At 40.9% G+C, this 25,959-nt stretch overlaps 1 protein-coding gene across 1 annotated transcript; it reads right to left on the bottom strand.

The window, feature by feature from the left end:
* Nucleotides 1–7,968: 7,968 nt before the first annotated feature.
* On the bottom strand, nt 7,969–25,686 carry DBX2 (developing brain homeobox 2; the record flags this gene model as incomplete). Its single annotated transcript, XM_079533308.1, has 4 exons — nt 7,969–8,286; nt 10,356–10,543; nt 15,183–15,278; nt 25,185–25,686. The coding sequence occupies 4 exons, from the start codon at nt 25,684–25,686 to the stop codon at nt 7,969–7,971; spliced, it is 1,104 nt and encodes a 367-aa protein (XP_079389434.1).
* Nucleotides 25,687–25,959: the final 273 nt, after the last annotated feature.

Below are 25,959 nucleotides of genomic sequence, written 5' to 3'. Positions count from 1 at the left end.
GTAGTTATCTCTTAGCAAGCAGTTTTCAGCATGCTGTTTATTTAAATAGAAAAATATAATTTATTTATAGTAAGTTTATTAGGAAAAAGGTTTGGAAACTCTGGCAGGTACTTGAGACTGTTATCATATGCTGATGGAATATTAAATAAAGCATCATGTGTGTATGTGGGTAAACACATAAAGACAAAAAAGAGTACTTTGGCTGAGGATGAAGCCATGTCTTTGGCACAATTTAGACATACACGCTGCTGAAAATGAAAGTTAGCTTGGTAAACCTTGGTACAGATATATCTAAATACTACACGTTTCCATATGGAAAACACTGCTCAATTCTGGTTGAAGTCCCATTTCAGTGTGAGAGTTGGGTATGGCTGATGCAGTGATGCAAGTGAGTCCTTCCCATCGTGTTTCCTGACCCAGTGCTTGGATTTGACAAGCTTCACAGTGAATAAAAATCTGAAAACTGTCAGAGATTTTACAGTAATCACATTTCCCTACCAGTGGAGTAGTGCTAACTGCTGTTTATAGAACAAAAACTCTCTGCATTCACATCCTAAATGAGCCCTTTAAATAGAAATTTATAACCAACATGGATTTATATTTAGCATTCTTGACTATTTCATCCCTGAATGCTCTTTTCTGGCCTCCTCTGATCTTGATGGTTGTTGACAGTTGCTGAAGCTCAGGCTGCCAAGAATGTAGAGTAAAATGCTGATGACTGTTTCATGTTGATGCTGGATTTGGTCTTGAGAAACTCAGAAAATGGGGAAATGCTTCAAAGGAACATACATGCAAAGCAAAGGAACATTTTCAGTCACATCTCAGTAACTGCTGATACCCAAATACTGACATATTCCTTCAGCTCGAAGCTGTGAATGTTCGTGATGTGTATCTCTTGTCCTAGGTATGCTAGAAGTGCAATGGCTACACAGTTCCTGCCCCAAAGAAGTTACTACCTGCAATTCCTTAGACAGGAGGGTGCCACTAATGCATGTAGCTGAAGAGTTGCATTTGAAAAATCCTGGAAATAAAAAAAACATGTCTCCAAATAGAATAAAGGAAGGGCTCCTCTGGGCAAGCAGGCAGAAACAGGTACCGCAGCTGTGCCTCTATCTATCCACAGTCCCAGGAAGCAATGGAGCAATTAGTAATTTTGTCATTCATTTCTGTCAACTGCATCGTCTGCTCTTGAACAAAGTTCATGAGTTCTGTGTCTTGCTTTCAGTGATTTCACTCTCAAACCCTCTTAAGGCATCAGTTTGAGAAGTGCCCATGAAAAACATTCTAACTGTGGGTGAGCATAGGAGGTGCATAATATCACCTGGTGCAGCCACAGCAGAGATTATTCCTGTGCCTGAGATGCCATAACTGTGAAAGCGTGCATAAATAAAAGGGAAAAGCAGTGTTGGAATGCAACCTCACTCCTTCCCAATAAGGAGGACGTTGCCCACAAGAGATTAGTAATAGTCCTACAAATGGTGGCAGACACAGGAGAACTTAATGAGTCAAAGCATAGCTGATGGAAGAGACACATGGTGAGCAGGTCCTGCAGATAAAGGGCTTGGCAAGAGCATGACAATTCTGTTACTTTGATATGAGTATGCACACTGTCTTTTCTGTCACCACAGAAGGGTGAGGAAGCAACACTACCAAGAGCAGAAGGGATGGGCCAGAGAGGTGATGGCACCATCCCTCCAGCTGCTGCATGGCAAGGTCTCCCCTGCACTCTGAGCTGCTGCCCAGGCTGAAGGCCCACTACACCACATCTGTCCTGCCCCCAGGCTGCCCCGAGCGCCGCTCACACTGCTGCCACATCCCTGAGGGCCTGGCAGTGTGCTGGACCCAGCCCCGGGCAGCCTGGGTGAGGGGTAGAGACATGGGAAGGGCAGAGTGAGGCTTGGCAAGCACTGTGGTGCCCAGCACTCATCCCTGTTTCCCCAGGAGAGAATGGTCATGCCCTGGAGTCTAGATGGAGTATTATCTGTGGATTTTGGATGGTTTTGTATCTCTAGGAGAGATGGCGCAGTGGAGTCATGCGCAGGGCCATGTATACCACTGCCTCTACAAAGAGGAGGCTTCTTGGTTTCCAGTGTGCAAGATGACTTGGCAAGGACTGGGAAAACGAACTCCAATTGCTACCAGGTCTCTTCACAGATAGGAAGATATGCTATTAGTTGCATTTGATGCCACATGGAAAACATTTTGCAAGTCGAGCAGATCCTAAAAATAGTTCCTATATGCTGCAGAGAGCAAAGCTCTGGAAATTCTTGCTGTAGAGAAATATGGAAACAGAAAATGATAAAGGAAGTGCCGCAGAAGAAATAGCAATGCACCCAAGTATTGTCTGTAGTCATTCATACTAACTTGCTGCCACAGAGTGGTGTTGTATTGCAAGATTTGCCTTTGGCTGAAGTGAGGCGTGATGGTGAGACAAATGTCTTCCTGTACGACCACCAACACATTCCTTCCTATTTTCACCAAGAAAACAATTGACCAGCTGGCTGAAAGGGGCATTCTATGCCCTCTGGCCACAGATGTCTCAAGTAGAAATATCAGTGGTGGTTGCTTTTGCTTTTTACACTGGGGAATACTACATCTTCTGCATGATTTTTCTTCAAGACAGCAATGAAATTAGTTAGAAATATGTGAAAATGTAAAAATGTGCACTAAAATTGAACACTCTTACATTGAAGAATGCATCATCACAGCTGAAAATACTAATTTAGGAGACACGGCTTTGCAAATTAATAGAAAATCAGAAGATTTTGTTTCCAGTTAAGTGCTCAGATCATAGAATAGAATCGTAGAATCATAGAATAGAATCATAGAATTGCTCAGGTTGGAAAAGACCTTAAAGATCATTGAGTCCAACTACAACCTAACCAAACTACCCTGTAGGCTTCAGTGTGCAACAAGATGTGATACAGATAAGTCGCAGTGTAATTTGTGTTAGTGGAACAGTATGCTTTGATTAACTTTCCTCATCAGCTAAATGGATTTAAGAATTTAAAGTATTTCCACTCTTCTTCAGACTTTATTAAATGAAATACTGCAGCACAGCCCCATATGCATAGCACATTTATTTTTTTCAATTATTAGAAGTTGCTTTTGTACATTATGAAATTTCCTAATGGCAATTTTTCCATTTTTTCAGGATGATGAAGTATATGTAGACACTTTCAGTGACTGATTGTTTTTTTTCATAATGTGCTAAAGGACTTTCATAATATATCTCAAATTTAGGTTGAGTCTGATAATGTGTTGATGTTTGGCATGACAGATTAAGTGAAAGAATTTAGAGACTTTTGTTACAGTTTAATTTTTATCTAGAACTGTATGATAGTGAATAGGAAAAAAAAGATGGAAGCGGACTTCATTGAAGGATCTACATTAACTTTCAGCTACTTCGTATCACATTCAAATGTTGACATGCAAAGACAAAATGACTTGGAAAATCTCAGGAATTCCTCAAGAGTGGAGTGTTTATACAACACTTGATATTTGTATGTTTGGGTGAATGCTGGAGGTTCACTATCAAGCTGTTGCTGTGAGATGTTCCCATCCACCATAAAGTTTTATTGCTTACACTCCAATCAGTTATCTATGGGAAACCAAGGAGTGCTGTCTTCTGGACAGCAAATGATTGAAGTACAAGCCTGCATTGGGAGCATCTCAGACTCAAGCTGACATACCTTAGCATATTTTACCCAGCACCAGTCACCATGCACCTAGAAGCATAGTTGTTGAAGAATTCTGTAGTCAATGGCAACTTAGTCCACATAAGACTGTGAACCTCTCTCTGCAGGGGCCTTTTGCTAATAGTTCAAAATGAAGTCTAAAGTTAATTGGGCCCTAATTTCTCTCCGTGCCTTTCTTTGGGCACTGAATTTACGGCTAACTTGCTTAAAATTGGTTTGTCTTCCTTTCTTTTCTGTGAAGATCAGTAATGGTATTGTTGGTAGAGGGTGCTGAAGCAAGTGAATGGATTTAATTTATGTCAGGCTTTTGACTGTGGAACGTATATTCATCAGAGGAGCTGTGCAGCTACAGCAATGGCAACTGGCATTTAAAACCCAGTACTAGTAAATCACAGTGGATAAAACAAATGTGATGTTTTAGTGCAGCTAAGGAGTGACATTTGACCATTGTATTGTTGCTCTGACATTGAAGTTAGTAATGCAGTTTTGTGCCTTAAAGCAGCCTGTTTCCTTAAGCAGATCATCACAGCTTCTTTTGGCAGAGAATTAGTAAAAGCAAGACACATTTTTGAAAGTTATTTAATTCTATGAAAGTGCACAAAGTGTGAGTGCTGGCATGGCTGTAGTCAGCAAATTGCAATCTGCCACTCTTTTGTGATTTCCTTTATAAAACAAGACCAAGAGCCAGCAATGAAAATTAGCACCTCCTGGTTCAGTAACAGAGCAATTGAGTTCCCAAGAACACCTTTTCAGGATCTCTATTCAGGATCTCCATCCGGACAATCTCCACTAGGTGAAGAGAGAAATGCTTCTCCTGGACCTGAGGTTGCTGCAGTGTGCAGCAAGGTCCCTGCTCCAGCACCACAGCCCAAGAGCACCACAGCCTGAGCTGTGTCAGCAAAGGCAGTGCTGAGGCTCAGCCTTTCCTCCCTTTCCCTCTCCTGTTCTACATTACATTAGCTTTGAGAGGTTGCCAAGGCAGAGAGGTGCCCAGCAAGCAAAAGTATCTGTGTTATTTAGAGCCTCTACAGAGTTTGGTTTCTGTTGAAGTTCAGAATTTGAGGTACCTAAACGCTGCCAAGCCCTGGGATCCCAACAAACGTCCTTCACAGTATTTTACAGGTGTGATCCATATACATTCTCCAATACCATGCATAGGAAGTACCTCAGATATCCTACAAGTATGGTGCAAGGTCACCCACTGGGCCATACCTTTGAAGTCAAAGTAGTACGTTCCTGGTTTTAATTGTAAGATGTCATCAGTCTCTGTTAGGTCTCTCCAAAATACCAAGCCAGATGCATTCTGTACCCTACACCTTCACAATGTGCCTGTCATGATGTGCTTAAAACACCCGCAGGGGATTTTGCATAGAATTGGTGTTTGCTTTGTTCTTTTACAACTTGTGTTCATACACTGAAGAAAACAAATACATACAACTTGGTCTTTCACATGAAAAGACTGCCACTGTAAATCTCTCTTATTTTCTGTGTTCATATTCTCCTTTACCAACATTCCATGGGATGGACCAAAGGGAAACTTCTTCAGATTGCTTAAAACAAGAGTAATCAAGGTTGTATATTTTTTCATGGGCTAAGTCCACTTTAACTAAATGCATCAAACTGTTTTATACATAATTCAAAATTCACCAGGTGTATTTCCAGGGTTTTGAAGAAAGCTTGGTAAGCATTTTCAAGTAAAGAATACTGTCTCATGTGTAGAAACTTTCTTCTAGCTTTGGAATAGGTACACCAATAGGAGGTGTTAGAGATACGGAGAGCATGGAGTAGTAGCAGGCTATGCTGAAAGCAGAACTTGCTCAGTTTAAAAGACTTATCACATTGTAACTATGAAACCAATTCAGCATGAGCCTTGCTTGATCCTTGCCTCAGTGAGGTCACAACATGCCCAGCACATCAGCTGGAAGGTTTGACAGCAGTTCCCATTCAATGCTTATATCATCAGCAGCTGAATGAATTTCACTGGGAGGACTCTGAATCCCATCTTCTCTGTCCATAAATCTATGTTGATTTTAGCACTGACTCTTGATTGACTTGTGGGAAAAAAATATGAGCAGTTGTGAAGACTGCTTTCCATGAAAAGGGAGATGGAAAAAGACCTAAAAAATTCCCATGCCACACACCAATTTCCTCTGCAATGGAAAGCACGTGTACCTCCACTTGATTCTTTGATGACATCTTGGAAATATTTGTATACCTTTTGCTGTCAGCAGACAGCGAAATAGCATTTCCTAAGACTCTGGCCCACTAACAGTTACTTTCAGGCAGGAGCTAGTCAAGCAGGGCTGGACTTTGATTTCCACAGGAAAATTAGAAAGTAAATTCATCTTCATGTGTGGATGTGGATTTGTCCATCCATCTCTAAAGATTTCAGACAAACTGTGAGTGAGTTCCAGGATTTCTATTGCAGGATGGGAATAAATTCTTCACAGTACTGAAGAGCATATAACACAGGGCATACTATAACACAGGGCGTACTACATGTGTTCAAGGTTCTGTTAGGGTAGGGATGTAGACACCTTACAGTAACAAGGGTTTGCAACCAGAGGATGAGATGACTTCTCAATTTTTCTGTAATGCCTTTTTTCCTTTAAAAACAGCCCAGGAAAGCATAGGCAAAGAAAGGCATATTGTGTGAGACTGGGACAGCAGAGCTGAGCACTCCAAAGACAGACCATGCACACAGTGGGCTACAAAACTCATCTAATTATGCATACAGTTTATGATACAAGCTTTGTCATTGCAACTCAAGCTCCTTAACTGCAACTGCATCTAAACTTTAGCTCCCAAGTACCACGTAACAAAGGGAGTAGTAGATGATCCTCCAGGAGTTAAACATTAAGTAACAACTGGATGTTTTTCTGGAAGATACGCAGTGCAGCTCAAAAGCTTTTGGAGCTCAAAGGCAGGAATAATTAGAGACATTCATAACATACGTGATGAGGAAAGCCAGATGAGATTACTATAACCATCTCTTTTGGCTATCTGACACAGATGATGTTGTCCTTAGAAAGCCAAAATGTTCTCCACAAGGTTTTGCCTGCAGGATAAAATACCTTCCATTTTTATTCTCAACAGATGCAACCATAAATGTATGATTAAAATAAACAAACAACAACAAAAAGCTGCCCCTTCTGCTCCCATTTTGAGCTCCAAAGCCTTTCAAATGAAGTAAAGTTGATAATTACCTTCAAAAGTGATTTCCTTCAACTGGATGAAACAAGCAAATAATTTCGAGTAATTTTAATACTACTATTTCAAGCTCCTTGCCTTACGCAGAATGCCGTCCTGCCTTTGATACAGATGTATGCTGACATGTACTAATGGGTACCAGTTTAATGAGGAATAAGTCAGGAATCAGACAACTGCAGCATGCCATCTCCTTCAGTACTTCTCTAAGAGAAGCTTCATCGGTAGATTTTCCAATTTTAGCTCTCTTGCCTAGTCCATTTGGACAGTAATTCTGCATACAGCCATTACAATTTTGAAATACAGCACAGATTATAAGAGATTGCACTAATAATCTGTCAAAATCCACTGAAATTGATTTAAGAATGGTTTCAGTTTTAACCCACAGGAAAAAAAATAAAGGAGTTAGTGAACTGTATTTCCCCGTGTGTATCCAAATCAAAGTGGCTTAAACACAGTCCATTTTATTGGCTGTTTGTCTTTTTATTGCATACTTCACTATGGTTATCGGCTGATGTGCGACTGCGCTATTTACAACTAGCTGGACACTGATACAGGTGAGGACAGATGGTGGAAACATACTAAAAATGCTTACATTTGTCTAATACACACCTACTGTGTCATTTAATCAATCTCAAAAAGAACCCAAAGCAACTTATTATCTTTGGGGAAACAGGGTTATTCTCATCTCATGCATAAAATAAATTGCTTGTTCTAAATGCAGTGAGAGATAGAAGTGGTTTTCTATCAGTGTGTTTTAATGAAAATCTATACACAGTGCAGATGTTAACTCAGAGCAAAACTTCAGCTTCACTTTGTTTTACTTACCATCAATTTCTATTTCACATTTAGGGTCATTACAAGACTGGAAAAGAGACATGAAAAGACTGAGTACTGAAAAATATTTCTTAAATCATTAGTTGTCATTTTAATGGTGTTAGACTTTAGCAAATTTAGGAGACATAACTAGTTAGCTTTACAGTGTCCAAATATTGTTAGTCTCAGAAGACCTCTCATTTGGAGCCTGCACTCTCCACTCAATTTACAAACTGGCCCTACTTTCTTAGGTTGATGATGTAACTGCCTTATTTGCAGTGTCATGGTCAGGGTACAAATACAATGGGCTCTGTGATGAGTTTGCACTTGGAGGTGGCTGTATACTAGCCAGTCTTTCAGAGTTTCCTGGACACTTCTCCCTCCACCTTGGACTTGTCTGCTCCTGTGACACTTCCCACACAGAGGGACATGGGGAGGCAAAATTCATGGTGGACTGTGAGAGGTAGTTTTCCTGAAGACCTTCTTGGAGGCACCTGTTTGAAAGCACTTCCTTTTCTTTGGAGTTTCGCCACTTCATCCTTCGATTCTGAAACCAAATTTTTACCTGTTTGCAAGTTAATGAGAGTTTATTAGCATTTTTTTTCTTTAAATAACATTGCTTTAAATAACATGCTTGCTTTTTTTTTTTTTTTAATTTTCCATCCCTTAGTTCCATGTTCCTTCTTTATTTCATGTTATAGCAGATCCAGTTAAGCTGACTGATTGACACTAGCTGGGCATTTTTCAATTCCTATTTGCTACAGCTGAGCTAAATATTTGTCTTTGACTTTCCCTACCTCAAGCAAGTAATTATTTGGTGTAAACTGGAAAGATGAAAGACCAATGCTAGGGATTTTGCAGTTTCCTTCAGTATCATCTTTCTAGACAGATAAGAATTCTCAGTGTAAACTAGCACTGTCATTAACAAAATAGGTGATAATACTAGCACTTGGAAATGCTCTTTTTAAAAGAGGCTATAAGAGCTAAGACTATCCCATCTGCAAGCAAAGCTTGGTCATCATAAAGCTTTAAAATGACACAGAAGTTCCAATTTAAAGATATTTTATCTGTCTAAATACAGTTTTCCAAGGGGTTACCTAGAACCATGTGCTTCTGAAATAAAATCCACTTTTTAGAAACTTTTATTGATGAAGCATGGGTGCTCAAAGACATTAATGAAATGTTGGGAAAAGCCTAGGGAAATAAGTGCTTAGGAACTGTTAGATTAAGAAAAGGAGTGAGCATTTGTGGAAGGGAATCCAATCAGATTATTCACATTATATTCTTTTTTTCTCTTAAATATCTGCATGAAGTTCTAGCATTCAGATACTTGATACAAAGGCAAAGGGAATACACCTGCAAAGGACTGAGAGTCACTGCCACAGCTGGCAGGAACCGCTACTCCAGTACAGTCAGATAACTGACGAACTAACCTTCATGGTTCATGGTTACATGGTTACATGGTACTCTTCTTTTTATGAGAAAAAAAATAATTAGACATGGGTATCATCTATCCATATCAAAAAATTATTTTTCCTGCTGTGGTAGCTGTTATCTGAGTCTCACTCCATTATTTTCTTATTTCCCAGGGCTCTCTTAAATATCAAGAACGTAGAAGAAAATCTCAGTAAAAACAGCTGTGATATTAGGAATTTGACTATATGCTAGGATTCTTTAGGAAGCTCACTCGTGAGTGCAATTGCACATTTTCATTGAACCAAAATAGTTTATCCTGCAGAGATGACAGCACCGTTCATACTGTTTATTTTATTGTTTATAGCTGGTTTGAGATGGAGTCAGAGTCATTCAGGTTGCAAGCAATCACATCTCATCTTCCATGGAAAATGAAGCCAATTGCAAAGTTAGATTTAACTGATTAGGGCCTTGTCAAGTTCTGAAAATCTCGAAGAAAAAAAAAAAAAAAAAGATGAGGGCTCTCATCACCATTCCCAGGTTTTTCTGCTCACCAGACAACTCCTGCCATACATATCTTAAGCACATTTACTGCTGCCAAATGCAAAGAAATTCAACCACACTGTCAACTCTCACTCTCTTTCAGCCACACTCCAGAAATAGGTGTCTACTCTAGCACTTTCAAAATCCCCTGGATGGGCCCTGATACCTATCCCTGAGGAACGCCACTCATGACCGGTTGCCAGCTGGATTTGATTCCATTCACCACCAATCTCTGGGTCTGGCCATCAAGCCAGTTTTTTACCCAGCAAAGAGTGTAACTATCCAGGTACGCTCCACCTATCCAGGCCATGGGCTGCCAGCTTCTCCAGAATACTGTGGGATACAGCACCAAAGGCTTTGCTGAAGTCTAGGCAGACTACATCAACAACCTTTCCCTCATCCACTATGCGGGTCATTCAATCATAGAAGAAGATGAGGCTGGTCAGGCAGGAGCTGCCTGTCATGAACCCACGCTACCTGGGCCTGATCCCTCAGTTGTCCTGCACCTGCCGTGTCATTGCACTCAAGGTGATCTGTTCCACAGTGTTCCCTGGTACTGAGGTCGGGCTGAAGCAGCTCAGGGCTCGCTCTATGCTGTTCAATTTTCCCCTTTCAAGACCATTTTAAAAATTTTTCTTCAAAAGGATGAAAAGTTACAGATTTTCTGTCATTCCTTACCTGAGACTCCTTTAGGCCCAGGTTAATGGCCAGTTTCTTCCTGTCTGTCTTACTGATATACTTCTGCTTCTGAAACATTTTCTCCAAAGCCTTCCTCTGGTCTTCAGAAAAGACAGCTCTTCTTAATATACCTCTCCGGGCTTTGGAGTTAGACTCCTGGGTCAGAAGAGGCAGGACACTTTCCTCTCCTAGTGGAAATAAATGAGAGTTTCACATAATAACTAACACATATTAGAGAAATATTAAGTGCTGTTCATTAAAATGCTAGCAGACCACTGTCCCACTTTTGATTTGTTGGTGTTAGAAGTGTGTCGTAATGCTTCAGTCATGTTCATTAAGGGCTAAATCCTCTCTTGGATCTAGAGGTGTTGTCAGTGGTAAAGAGTCTCCCCTTGACATGGTAAAGAGTAAATCAGATGAGTTCATAGAGGAACATTAACACTGGACTCATACTACTGTAAAATTCAAATACAGGGTGAAACGACTCTGCTTTCTTTTGCACATTATCATCGGGTAAACCACAGTAAGATCTCCTAGTTCATTTTCTTGTGCGAGATGCAGAACCAGATAAAAAGTGGTCTGTAACACTGATTCAGTGAATCTAAATAGGCTTTCTTTAGTTTTGTTTACTAATGAAAGGCTTTCAGAGTGAACTATTTCTCAGAAAATCCCTGTCCATTCACTTACTTATTCTGGAAACCACAGCAATTTCTTTATTACAGGATTTGGGGAGTACTTGAACTTATTCCTTTCACTCTAGTTTCTAATCCTTTGACATCCCATAGCAAGTCCTTAGCAAGGCAGATTTCAATGAATTCAATCATACCCACTTGATCTACACCTAGAGGGGAGCCTACCCTAGAAAACGACCGTAAATGTGTGGGACAGAACTGCAGTGGAAAAGTGGAAGTACTCACATTGTCTTTTCACTGGTCTCACAATGAGCACATGAAAAATAAATCCAAATAAATGTTTTGCCTTCCTCATGCCCAGTAAATCCCAAAGACCTAGTGCTTTCTCGTGCTCTCTCTCCCACAGATATGGTGTAATGGAAACCTCCAGTCCTAGTGAAGCTTGGCATGCCTCCAGCAGTCACAAGTTTCCCCAGATACTCACCCAGGGAGCGGTACCTGAGATTAGTTGAATCGGGCTTGTCATCAAGCATTAGAGGTGAAATTGCATGAGGCACTTAGAAAGAGCAGTCCTTTGATTCATGCCATACCATAAAGACAGACACCTATGATGTTTCCAAGAGAGGGCAGCCACAAAGGTGGCTTTGGTTTGTGTCACTTGCAATTTGGACTTTAAAGGTGTAAACTGTCCTGTTGATGACACCTTCCCACAAGCACCAGTGAGGACTGATGTCCCAGTTTAGAGCTACAGCAGCTGCAAAGGTGTGCTGCTGTTCAATTTCTGCCAAGGATTTAATCATTTCCATATCAAAGCCAACGGCAAAACTCTTATCTAAACCAGATTTTTTAAAACATTGGACATTTCTTTCATGAAAAGGTCTATTCTAGTCAACCGTGAAAGTAGTGGAGATGAATTAAATACATTCGTTAAATAAATGCAGTGTTCTTGAAAACACTAATCGAATCCAGATGCAGTTTTCACAAACTGTTCCTTGCGGCTACACCACATTTCAAATTCTGTATATTATACATAAATACACAGGAGTACATGTATCTTTAAGCAGCAGTAGAGAAAAAAACCCACACATACACAGAGGGCACTGTAGAACAGTGTAGGTATGACAATGAAAAATTAAAGTGTGTATATGTATGTCTTGCAAAGTTGACTTGTGCTACTTCCATGGCACATGTTCTACTTGTTTGATGTTATATACATTACCCATGTATCCTGCCTTCAAGTGTGACCAGCACAGGATGAATAATAATAGCTGAGCAAGTATACAGTGATCTTTTCCTAAAGATCACTGTCAAGCACTACTGTTTAGGAACTACTGCTTTTAACAGCTTCTACTAGACATGCCTTTTTAAATCTTTTCCACACCTTAAGAAACCATCTTTCAATTTGTCCCTTATAACAGTGTCTGGCAAAAAGTAATTATTTTGCTTTAAAATGTTATGGTATTAAGAAGTATAAATTTATATGGATGTTTTTCAGTTTTCAAAGTAATATTTGGAACCAGATACAAAAAAACCATAACCTACTGGCTACTGTCCTCATATTTATCACAGTGACTCTCCATCCAAACCAAAACAAATAATCTGCAGAACAAAAGTCAAAATGTCACAGCAGAAGTTTCTGTAAAGGGCCAGCTGGGTTCATCTTTCTCTGAGGAGCACATAGTTCCTTCAAGCCTCTCCCACCATGATCTGATCCTGCTCACAAAGCTGGCTGCAAACACCAGCCCTTCCTCCTTATTTCTGCTTTATGCACATCTCTCTGGAGTATGGGGAATTTAGGTTCCTTTTTCCGGAGAGCCTCCAAGTCATTTCTGATGAATCATCAGCAGTTTTCAAGCATGCTGGAAGGTACAGTATAACAGTGGAAGAGCTGGTACTTTCTCTCACAGGACGAGAGATACCAGTGAGCTTCACAGGGCTAGCCCTTGACACCCAGGATGAATTCCACAATGGAGTTGTCAACCCAGGACACAGGATGCCAGATTACGTGACCCCTTAAAATTTGTCTTGCCTGGCTGGTTGTTCACAGTCAATCAGCAAAGAAACAACCTCCTGCCTGCCTCCTGAGGTGCCAATTAATTCCTCCACAGGCAGCACGCAGGGTACAGCTTAACACTTGCATTAGAGTAATGTAGTAGTGAAGAATGTACACACTCTAAGGCACAAAACATGACTGATTCTAAAAGTCTAACTGGACAAAATTTAATCATAAACAGAACAATCACAAGCAGCAGAAAGCAACTGCTGGATCATCCACCATGGAGTCAAAAAAATTGAGACTCATGTTTGAGATAACAAGTACTCATCCACTGTTGAGTAGCCTAGATTTCAAGAACATCCCATATTTCAAGATGTATTCTGACTCTGCACTCAAAAAGTACATTTCTGTTAGTTACATGATTTTTCAGTAAGCCAGAAACACTCATTCATTCACTACAACTCCACTGAAATGAAGTTAGTTTGTTACTTTGTTAGTGAGTTAGTTTGAAACCTGTTGCTGTGAACGTGCATCAAAAGACTTCATGTTCTACTGACATAAATGTGAATCTGTTACCAAACTTTTCCTATGTTGCCAGTTTATTTTGTATGTGTGTGTTTGTTTTTTTTTTAAGACTTTTGTTTGTATCCTAGCATATAGTGATAAATGTCCCCCCTAATCTGTGCAACAATCTTCATTTGCCTTCATGGCAGAGACCACCTTGAAGGAGCAAGTAAAAGCTTTAGTCATGGTTTCCATTTTTTCATTTGAACTCAATACATTCTAGTTAAATGGACAATTAATAGGTCACTTCCAAAATAGTAGTGTATCAGTCCTGGTTAATAAACAATCCCCACAGTTGATAATAGGCCTATGTATTCAGCAAGTCCCTGTATACACTCAGCTCATCCACTAAATCCCTTTTCAGGTAGACAGGGTTATATGGGAAGATGAGCTAGAATGAGTCTATAAAAGTCAGTTTCATTCACTGCTTTATTTTTCAGTCAAGTGCTTTAAATGGTGTCCCGAAAATCTCTTGGAATGTGAGACAGGAGAAAAGACTGGCACATAGAGTATTGCTTTATGGCCATACAAAAGGGCAACTGACCCCTGCCCAGGCCTTTTCAATGTGAAATGGTTCCTAAAGTTCATCTGCACAGTGAAAAATTGTGGTGAGGTCGCGTGTGGATGAGTAAAGTGAAAGTGGTGATTGGTCATGGTGCTGTCAGCCATTGTGGGAGAGCCGGGGCCATGTAAAATGCTCTGTGGGAAAGTGTCAGCCCCCTAAAGAGGTGCTCAGAAACTTGCAGCTCATTAAACTGCCAGCATTTGCTGCCTCACTTGTCAAGAATCATTCAACTTAGCAACTGCTCTTCTGAAACGTTCATAAAACACACGCACGTAGTCAGGAAGGGTCTGAATGTAACTGTGATAAAAAATATACACTACAGCATGCATGAACTCCAGTTTCCATTTGGATCTGACAAAGAATTTGTGCTTTTTCTCCTTTTTGAAAGACCAGAAGACGTGTCTTCTGTATGTTTCCGAGCCATAAACACGTAAAATTAAGAATATATGTTCTTACAATACACCAGGGCATGCAAACTTCACAATCAAGGTTAAATTTAGATTTGAATGGCAATGTATCTCAGCTTTTAATCCTGGGTGCAAAGGATACACTGGCAAAAACTCTCTTCAACATTTGTCTTCATATTTTTATATCATAATTTTAAAAAAAGAAAAACAAATTAAACACATGCATGCATTTGTCTGCTCCAAAAAGAATGACTATTTTATTTAAATAATGCTAGAGCTTCCTGAATCATAATTTATCCCTGCCATTAAAATGCTGCATCCATTTTATGATCTTTCAGCTCTTTTCTTATTTGCAAACCTTTATTGACAGATTTTAAAGAGTTACTGATTTTTAAAAGAACCTTTTCTTGTAAATTGAAAACAAGGAGATTTCCTAGGTTAGCTCTGTCTGGGTGACTCAATGCCATCAGAAATCTCTCACAATTGCCCAGTGTACTTAAGTTTGATAAATCTTTGGAAACCTTCTGAATAGGATTGCTGTGATTTTACTAAGGAATTAGCCACTGCCATTGCATCACCAATTAGCTTTCCAGAACACATTAAATCCTGCTGCTTTGGTTTACAGAATAACTCAAGCATTACTGATGAAGCATAAAAACTTACTTGGAAAAGCAGTGGGGGATGCAGGGTGCTGACAGGACCCACCGCAGCATGCTGAGTAGAATGGCGGGGCTCGGAGAAAAAAGTGTTTGGAAAGAGCTGCAAAGAAAGCATAGATCTAATTGATTACCCATTGAGCGTGGGTGATATTCATAACAACAGTCGCCCAAAAAGTCAGTGTGTAAAGTCCTGCCCCACAAGTTCTTTTTCCTTTTTCTCAAGATGGTGGTATTTTTTAAGGCAAACAGTGATAAACCAACGATCGTTCTTTAATTTTAACAAGGTTAGTTCGTATCTATTACTTAAATATAATATGCAAAACTCTCACAATAAATCTTTTATAAGAACGAAACTCTGCAGATGTGAAATTTACATTTCAAATTGCTGTAATCCTAAATATTAGGACTGAACATGTTGTTTTAATAATGCAGTCAAAATAATAGGTATAATGCATCTCATAAAGTTACATTAAATCACTCTAATAGGCATAATATCTCAGGAAAAAAAAACCAAACAAACAGGGATTCTAAAAGTGAATCCCCAACTCTCCTGCTCATACTGTATTCAAACCAATAAAGACTTTGATAACTAAGAAAACTTAAAGAATAAAATGCAATGAGCCAACCCAGGTGAAAACTACAGGGCCTGATTCTGCCTCCCTAATATTGAGCTCTATCTTTCTGAAAAGTGTTCTAAATTTAAATAAGCCACCTGCTGAAGACAGCTCTGCTTAATACAATAAAACTGCAAAAATTGAATTTTTTAATACATGTATTAAATTAATGTATTTATGTATTTAATGTATTTATTAATTTAATGTTTAATGTATTTTTTTCTTAATACACAGAATTAGGTAATATTTGGTAATGTTTCCACAGAATTTTTTGAAACAACGAACTGCAAGACCTCCATGCTTAAAAAGTAACTCCATATCCAGATAAAAAATTAAGGAATCAGCAACAAGTAAGGAAGAAAAATAAATGTATATAAGCAGCATTCTTCATTTTTTAAGGTTTTTCAACTGAATTTAAAATGAAAGATCACAGAAAATTAGGTTCTTGAGTACATATTAGGGTGTAAGTTTTCTGACATACAAATCTGCCATCTTCCAAAGCAATGAAAGATCGCTGCAGAAGCCCAAGTCCAAACATTTTGAAAATACTTACCTCTTTTCATCTGAATTCATACAAGCTTAGGTGAAAATGTCTTTCTAATGATTAAGTGTTTTATTACTGCAGCTTTTCATCAACACTGCTGTTTCTAATGAAATAAAAATATATTCCATGATGAACTAATTGCCTATATTTGCACGCTTGCAAAAAGGAGTAATGATTTATGCCAGGCATTAGTATTCTAAAGCTTCTCTTTCTCATGAGACCATCAAATATGGAACTGTGTCCCATAGAGCTTCAAAGAGTCAAGAATGTGCAGCCATTTTATCTGTCTATGTATCTAAGGGGCTTCAGTGCAGCAGGAGAAGTACATAATGTGGACAGTAACTAAAGAAGCACAGAAGATGGAAAAGGAAAAGACCTACCAGATAATCTCAGCATTCCTCCTGAACATGAGAGTTTGTCCTTTGGAATACTTCCTATCTGCTGCTAATGTTTTATCTGCTCTCACGTGTATCAAATATTCCTTGACTTCTACACTGTCTTATTCTTATTAATCAAAGCTTAAGCATCTTATTCATGTCATACGATTTTTGTCATGTTGGCCTGTCTTTGATTTTCCCTTTTATGGGTCCTTAATTCTCTCCAGTTCCTTGTTCTTTTTTGCTAATGTGGTACTAATCATGACATAGATGAGTACCAGGAGACAGCTGGATAAATAAGGAATGAATGACCTACTGCTTCAGATAGATACCATTCTCCTTTAAATAAAGATAGAGAAATATGAGAAGGTATGTTTCCTCCATTCAGTAAACTTCTCAACAAATGAGCTACAAGCATAAAGGCCAGGAGATGGATCAGTATCAAAGATACTGATGTACAACTTGCTTAAGAAAACGTCAAACTAGCCACACACTTCTACTATGCTGTGGCAATGATTTAATGCATAGCAAGCAGCAGAAAGCTCCAAGCAGAGATCTGCTCAAGATGATGGAAATCATTCTTTTGTCTTTCTTGGCCATTTTACTTCATTTCCCAGCCAACTCCTGCTTTTTTGTTGTTTGTTTGTTTGTCTGAGTGTGTTTAGGGTGAGGGGGGATTTCTTTGACTGCATGGCACATATTCCTTCAAGGGAAGGTGCCTGACTAAGTAGTAACATCAAAATGATATCTTCATACAACTCTGAACCAAGTGGTTCCTGAGACTATTTCTCAAGGTTGATTCACTATAGATCCTGTGGAATAGCCAATGGCATTATTTCTCCTAAACCCATAGGCAATGCAACTTCTTTAATGTGCTTCAACCACACTGATCCGTGTGTAAATTGTTAGATCTATCTAACCACATTGCCAGGTCATGTCTTCCGAAGCAGCTGCACTAGGAGCAAAGTGAAGGAGTTACAGAGTTACAACGGTAAAGAATGTGACACAATACAATTATAAATTCAACTTTACTTTGGGAGCTGTATGGAGAGAAAAACATTCAAGCTTCACCTTAATACATATGGAAAACATTGCCTATATTTTCGTTTTGTGGTCACATGTATCATGGCCACTCTACTGATATTTGGGGTCAAGCAACTCAAAGCAAACATTATTTGGCTGAAAATTGCTGAAATGTCAGAATATTAGTTCTGTATTTATCGGCCAGAATGAAGCATACAGTAACAAAACAGTAGCTTTTGTTTCAAGTCACGTCAACATTAACCATGGGCTAAATCCTAATAATTCATATGTGAGATACCTAATTCTTTTTCTGCTTAGCATTCCCATTTCATTAAAACAGACATTGTGTAAATCCAAGCAGTTCACAAAAGTGAGGCACTTCAAAATATACTCCCCACTCTGAAGATATTCTGAATTCAAAAACCTTCCTGTGCCATTTTGAAAGTAAGGTTCCTAAGTCCAATCCAACTGAAATAAACAGGTAATTTTAAAATGTCTTATTATTAAATACACTGTTTGTTTTTCCTAATTTGAGCATTACAAAATGACTTTAGAAATGGTACAGGCCACTAGTAATGGCACAGGCCACCAGCAGGCAACAGGGAAGAGGCAAAAGACAAACTACTATGAGGAAAAGCAAACCTAAGGTGCACTTCTGGTATTATCTGCACAGGCCTCCCTCACTAAGTGTTTTTTCTTCACATTTAGCTGGTAAAAACATGGTATAATCTTGTGACAAGAGCAGAACCACCTCGGAAGGATGATTCAGAGAGCAGAACAGAGCCAGCAACAAGCAATGTTGAGCACAAGAATGAAGTCAGATCTCAAGCTGTGTGAATACAGCCCTGACACTCTCCAACTATTGCTAAGCCATCATGAACTGCTTTCCCCAGTGGCTCTAGCCCTGATAGGAAAATTTAATATGTAAGCATTAAAATGATTCCATTTCATCTGAGAAACCTGAACAGTTTCTGCCTATGAAGTGGGTAAAAGTAAACTGCAATTTCCCATATACATTCATTCCTGGCAATGACTAAAGCAGGCAAGAAAGCTGCATGTCCTGAGGAGCTCCCTGCAGCCAGTCCAACAGTGACTGGGCAGGTCAGAGGTCCAGCTGAGCCACACAGCACTGTCTGCTCCATAACACAAGCCATGGGCCTCAGAAATGGGCCACGGCTCTGATCCTGTGATCACTGCATTCAGTCTGGTGCTATGGCAGAGGTTGTGCAGCCTCAAGCCCTTGGGGGCATCTAGCCATAGAAGAAAGCGGCAGCTGCTGCCATCTCCTACTAAAGGAGGTCAGCACCACACAGATGTGTCAAAATGTACTTCAAGAACTCGTGATGCAGCATACCTCAGAGCTGTCCATCCCTGCTTATTTGCTTTGCATCCTCTCCTGTAAAACCAGGCAGTGTGAATGCTCAGAGGAAGCTGAGACACACAGGCAGACCTGAGTGAATACACAGATCAGTTTTAAAACCCCAGCAAATATTCACATAAATGGTTTTGTAGTTCCAAAAATGTATCTGGGAATTCTGCATGAAAAGTTAATATATGAGAAGCAGGCTTGCATTTTTATAATGGGTCTCAATGGGGCTTTCAAAACTCAGCAGAGTAGTCACTCCAGAAAGGCTATGTCACCAAATAGGGCTTGAAATGTGCTAACAGAATGATTATTGGTTCTTTGCACCTATAGCAATGTAGTAGATGACAGAGTCACACTGAGGATTAGCTCAGATCACATAATACCCACCAGTTTTCAGAGGTATCATTTGCATGCCTTATTATTAGGGCACACTTTGTACATGATGATTGTTTTCTCTGCTTAAGGAAGAAGCATGCAGAACTCATTGCTAGGACAACATCCACAGCCCACACCAGTGCCAAAGCCTACATAGACCTCTCCACATCAGCAATAAAGGCTCCTTCTACCTTCTCCATGCTTTATAAATGCTTTTGCTGTTGATACGATGTGAATCTGGAAGGCTTCATCTCCTGCCTTGCTTGGCTTCTGCCAGACACCCAAAGGCTTGTGCACAACCACAGCACTTTCTGCTTACTAGTTCGCTTTTCTCTTCTCATTTTAAGGGTGTTATTTTCACTTCTCTGTCCAAAAGTTTGGTGTGCTAAGCTCCTTCCCTAGGCATCTTGTACAGTCAATGAGAAGAGATAAGCAGTGTATATAAAGACTCAGCCCCTTAAAACAGATGTCTAAGAAGATAAGTTGTGTCATTCTCTGGAGGTGTCTCTCTGTATCAACTATGGATTAGACAAGGTACATGGACAACTAGATTAGACAAGACCCCTTTATTTTTAAGCAGTTGAAGTAAGATGGCACTCTTATCTTGTCAAAATAATACCACCCACTCTACAGACATAAGCAGGATGGAAAAAATGATAAACTTCAGTCATAAAGAATTATTTTCTTTGATTATCAACACATTTTGAAAATAATTTCCTCAAACAAGGTGAAATTAGGCTCACATGCTGCAGTAGGGCAGTTCACCCATTTTCATCACAGCAGCCCCAACTCAAAATCTTACCATTGCCTAAAATGCATCATTTACTCCAGCAGTATGCACTGAAGAGCTGCAATTCTTACCTGAGCCTCCTCCTGCTTTACATACTTGAACTTGTTTTCATTCTGAAAAGACTTCATTCCCAGTTCTGTTATAGGTTATGACTGACCACAAAGACAGAAATATTAGAGTACAAATTGGTTTGCAAAGCTGAATTAAGCAAGAATGATGTTCTATGAAACACTTTCAGTGGCAAATAGAGGCAAAGGGCTTGCCTTCCCAAATCACGGGGTACTTAGGAATGTAAAAAATGATAGCACAATGAAGCTCAATGAAATTCTCCACTTGTGTAGAGAACGTGCCTGATGAGATTAATCCTTATCACTTCATTTGTTTTCTAAAAACCCAATGAATACAGTATGAATTTTCAGAAGACCTCAATCTGAAGTATAAAGGGCACTTTATAGAAATGAATTTGCAATCTGTGGGCATGATTAATTCCACAGTTTTCCTTTAGCAAATAACTGCCTTTCTGCAGACCCTTACTACTGCTCTTCTCAATGCTACCCTGAGATCTCCTGGCAGTACTCAAATCCAGACCCAAATCAGTTCCAGACTGGAGCTTTGTCCTTTCTCAGTGCCACCAGAAGCCACAGCACTCCCCCACTACAGCTGTCACTGTGCCCAGACTTTTGTACTGGGTGGGAGTAGGGCTGGCACAGGTCTAGCTCTGGCAGCCTTACACAGAGGGAAGAGGCAGCTTTTAGAGCCACTGTGCAGCCACTCTTTTAAGGCACGCTGGGCACCTCAAACCAATTCTATCAAATGGCTCAAAGAGTTATCTGGAAGTAGGAAAAGATGCTATAGTTTAAATTATTTCCTGGTTGTCATAAAGAAGCATGGAATTTTACTAAAAGCAGGGGGAAAAAAAGCAAAACAATTATTATAGGACAGAATTACTGTCATTACATTGAGGAGAAAAAACAGACACTAGCCCAAAGAGTCAGCCTGCAGATGATGACTTGGTTTTACTTCCCTGCAATGTTACCAGTTTCCTGTATTACCTTAGGCAAGTTACTTCCTTTGCTCCAGCTGTTCCTCTAAACAGCAGAGGTCTCTCATACCTCTCTGACACATTGCCACGATAAATGCATTCAGATGTAAAGTACTCAAATGTTGGAGAAACAGAAGCCACATCCATATTGTAGAACAGATGTTTATTAGTGTAAGTTCATTTTATGTTTATGATTTACTTATTCTAATTGCTTTCTTCCATGTTATATGTGATGCACTGTATTCTTTCCTACTGTATTCTGATGCCTTAGGCAAAAACCCCATAAGCTTAATTTTTCAGAAAGTTTTATGATGGAAGTATCTCACTACTATGTTTATTTTATTTGTTTCATTGTGCTTTTCAGTTTCTTTTCTCTGTTAATCTATCAAAATACCAAGATTAAAGTAGAAAGCCAAATTCTTGCCATGTATGTACTAGTGAGCATACTCAGGTTGCAAAGAACTTACTGGCATTTTCCTTCCAGGGCATGTTACTTTGAGAAAATAAGAGATTTTGTGGAAAATAATTTCAGGTAGCAGAGAACAGTGCTCTTCTCACTGAGGTCACTCCAACTTGGTGCCAACCAGTACTTGTGGAAATCAAGTCACAAGGAAAGAAATGTAAAGCACCTCTTTAAAGTCCGCGGTACAGCCAGCTGCATCTCATCACACTCCAGATAATTTTCCTATGCCAGAAAATGCTGAGAGAAACCCTCAAGTCTTCCATTACAACCAGAAGGTGATGATAGCACTGGACTACAAGGATAAGAACCAAATCAGAGATTAGCAAGCAAAAAATTGCAGACTTCCTTCCTACTCAGATTCTACTAGATTGCTCAAAATCTCTACTTTAGGCTTCCCTCACCTTTCATGGTTGAAGTATAAGTTGCATAGCTAGAGTACATTTCACTGGGAAAAGCTGGTTTACAACAGTGCAACTTTTAAATGTTTCAACATAGGAAGAACACTCTTCTGGTGCCCAGTGCTTAAAAAGCAGAACCAGGCTCTACACTGTGTGTACAGCCCTGGTTACAGTGTATGCATAGTTCTCACAAAGCTCAAAGTAGGATTTAATTTCTATTGTATTAAGGCAAAAGGTGTTAAACGATAAGAGGCCCACAGCACTGACACTGGGAGAAATTCAGTTCAGTTAGCCAGAAACAGTGATTCCTGTGTGCTGAAGCTGGTGGGCCCAGTTCAACATTCTATCACAACACAGTGGCTTGAGAGAAAGGCGCAAGCCAGCGTGCAGGAATCCAGAGTAGCTATAAGGCAAACATGGCAGAAAGCAAGTTGATCATCTGCCATTACCATTCCTTCTGCTTTTCCTTCCAAAACTCTGTGAAACATGCTGGTTCATGTGGTTGTACTCTTAAGTAAAAATAAGCTAAGTTTTAAAAACCTTTCTTTTGATTTCATTTATAAAAATCAATGCAATGCTGGAAAGTGATTTTAAAATTTACAGAGAGCATAATGATATTTCTTATCAAATTTTCTTTCACTCATTAGACGATGCATCTTACAGGGTAATACTTCAGGAGTACCTGTTCAGTTTTTCCTTAAGGATTATTTTCAGGGGAACTCAAAATACATAAGCAGATAAATACTTGACTGATAAAACTGTATCAGTACAAATCTGTAAGTAATAGGAACGAAAATTTGCTAATAAAACTGCTGCTGAAGAGTTATAAAGGGAAAAGCCACCACAAGTAGATGGCATCCATCAACAGTCCAATCCCAGGCAGACTCCATGGCATACATGGATGAGAGCTTTCCAGTTTGCAGAAAGAATACAGGATTCTTATTCCTTGGCACTTTTACATAAGGATAAATAATATCCCAAAACAGTGTGCTTTGCTCATGTCATTCCCCAACGGGTGCTATAGGTAAATGTTGGTTTTGGATCTGTAAAAAGTTTCAGCGTGTCAAGTTGGGTCTCTGCTGTGATTTGCTATGCCTTGCTTTCTGGAAAATTTTGGTGGCCACACGTGACTACACGAGCAATACAGATCACTGATCCCAAATAAATTATGATACTTTTCAGTCTTTTTTTTTTTTTCCTCACTTTAAACACCTTAAGTTGTGCAAATCTAGTTTGTTAGAGCACTTTCAGTCCCTACATAGTATGTAAATACTTGCCAGCTCAGAAAAATTAAAAAAGCAATTTGCTTTATTCTCTTCTGTAATCTTTAATAAGAACTCAGACTGAAATGCTGTATTGATTTGGAAGTCCAAACTGAAATATGTTTACTCCTCCAAACAAATATTTAGTCCAGATAAAAATCTCTAAATTAAAAAGCCACCTCGCCTGCCATACAAAACTTGCTTTAGCAGGGGGTTGGACTCAATGATCTCTAAAGTTCCCTTCCAACTCCTACAATTCTGTGATTTACCTAATAAAAGCTCCTTAGTTAACATACCTTCTGTAAACACTGAAAATCCATACTCTGACAAAAAGAAGCCTTTTTCCCTACCAGAGTACAAGCAAGAAACTACAGCCTTACTCAGAATTACCACTGACCAGTGTGTGAACAGTTCCTGTAGAGTATGCTGATGCTAGAGAAGAAACTCCTTAGAAACTACAAAATCTGGCTCAGCAGAGCTGTTCTGATTTAACTTATATTGACAAGAACTCAGAATCCTAAGATTGCCCATCACCCTAAAAGATATCAGTCAGACCAGCATCTACTAGCCTTGCTAAAACCTGTACATCCCTGTTGTACATCTACATTAGCAGACTTTCTTAATGAGTGCATAATGCACGAGGAAATCTCGTATTTCTCACTGCTCAAATGTAAGCGTTTGGTGCTTTACCCCAAAGTTCCCTATGAAACTAGTTATGGGCTAGCAAAAAATATAGGGTCATTACTAGGAAGGCTCGACTATGCTGCACTTCGCAAAGTTCACAGGTACCCATGTAGGTCGATGAAAGCAAACAAACTCTGGAAGCAAGCACTTGAAAAAATCAACATTAAGTAACGTGTGAGAGTGCTGGGGGATCTGCTGTCCTACTTCTATGTGTGCTTTGTACATAGAAAAGCAGCACTGGCTCTACAACTTAAAAATAAATAAATAAATAAGAATAAAGAAAAGGAATGTGCAGCTAATTGCAGAGAGATGGGGTTTGTCCTCTATCCTGTCTTGGGAAACGCAAATATATGTTTCAGTAACTGAAATGCTTAAAACACGCTCACATCACCAAGGCCCGGAAATGCTAAAGACACAAAAAATGTTTTGGATTTTGCAGAACACTTTGTAGGATTTAATTAGAATAAAAGTATACTTGGAAAAGAAAATAATTTTTAACAACTCCGGTTCTACAGGGAGCCACTCGTTTCACACCTGAAATCCTCAGCTCAACAGTCAGGCTTCCGTCTCTTATTTTAGGCACATTTAAGACCGAATGATCACATATCAAAATTCCGAACACACCACAGAACGCTGAAATAAATTGATACATTCGAACATAAAGGGCACATCCATGGCTGAATTTTAGGGATTTTGTAATCCAGCCCCAACCGGCTCAACGACTGACAGAAACGCTCAACTCCTAAATATGCTTTACAGCGGTTCCGTTCAGGCAAAACACACGCGGCGCATTAGGAAATAAACTTGGCTCCGAAACATCGCGTCAGCCCGCTCTGAGGGCGGCAGTGCCGCTCGGCTTCCCCGCCACCGAGCGCGGGGCTCTCGGACCGCTTCGGGCCGTACGGAGCTGCGAAAAAAGCAATTCGAGCCACCCTCGCGACCAGCAGCGACGCTCCGCCGCGCTCGCTCCATCCGCAGGTGCGCGGCTCCGCGAAGTTCAAAGCCGCGGATGGTGAGAGCCTGGCTGCGGCTCGGCCGCCCCGCCCGCTTCCCCGTCCCCGCGCTCACCTGTGGCCGCCGGCGGGAAGACGCCGCCTCTGTCTGCCGCCGGAGCCCGCGCTGGCAGGCGGCCGCCGTCCGCCGCCGAGGGGTTAAGCACTTGGAAAGCCCATCTGGTCGGATAGGGACCCCCCGAGGGGCTGATTTGTTCCGCCGCGGGGCACAGCTTGAGGGGGACGGGGCTGGCGGGGAGGGGACGGAGCTGGGCAGGGCTCTGCGGCGCGCCGGCCCGCAGCAAGTTCTCGATGAGGAAACTTTTGCCCAGGCTGCCGAAGCCCGGCGCCGCCGGCAGGTTGAGGAGCGCCGAGGAGCCCACCAGGTCCCAGTACAGCGCACTGGGCAGCATAGCGAGGGCCGCCCGGCCCGGCCCGCCCCGGCCCGGCCGCCGCGGCCCCTCACTGGGCTGGGACGGGGCGCCGGGCTGCGGGGCCGGGAGGGCTGCGGTGAGCGGAGCGCTCGGGGGAGGCACGCCGCGCCTCTCCGCCGGGCTGGAAGGTGTGTCCAAGCGCATTCATTATGTCAGCCGGGCCGGGGAGTGATGGACGCGGCCAACAATGCCGCCCGGCCCGGCAGCCCCTCGGGAAGGGGGGCAGGGCGGGGAGCGGTGCGGCCGCGTCCTCGCGCGGGGGTGGCTGCCCCCTGCTACCCGCCGCCATGTCACCCCTCAGGGCGCCCCCGGCGTCCCGACATGGCGGCGGGCCCGCGGCTGCCGGCCAACCTGTGCTGAGGGGACAGGGGGGAGCGCGGCCCCGGGCTCGGGCGGGGGAAGGTGGCCGCGGTGCTG

The sequence above is a fragment of the Tetrao urogallus genome (assembly GCF_951394365.1).
Source record: "Tetrao urogallus genome assembly, chromosome: 1".
In the NCBI taxonomy this organism is placed as follows: Eukaryota; Metazoa; Chordata; class Aves; order Galliformes; family Phasianidae; genus Tetrao; species Tetrao urogallus.
The sequence above is the reverse complement of the archived record's forward strand: the minus strand, read 5'-3'. Positions and strand labels throughout refer to the sequence as shown.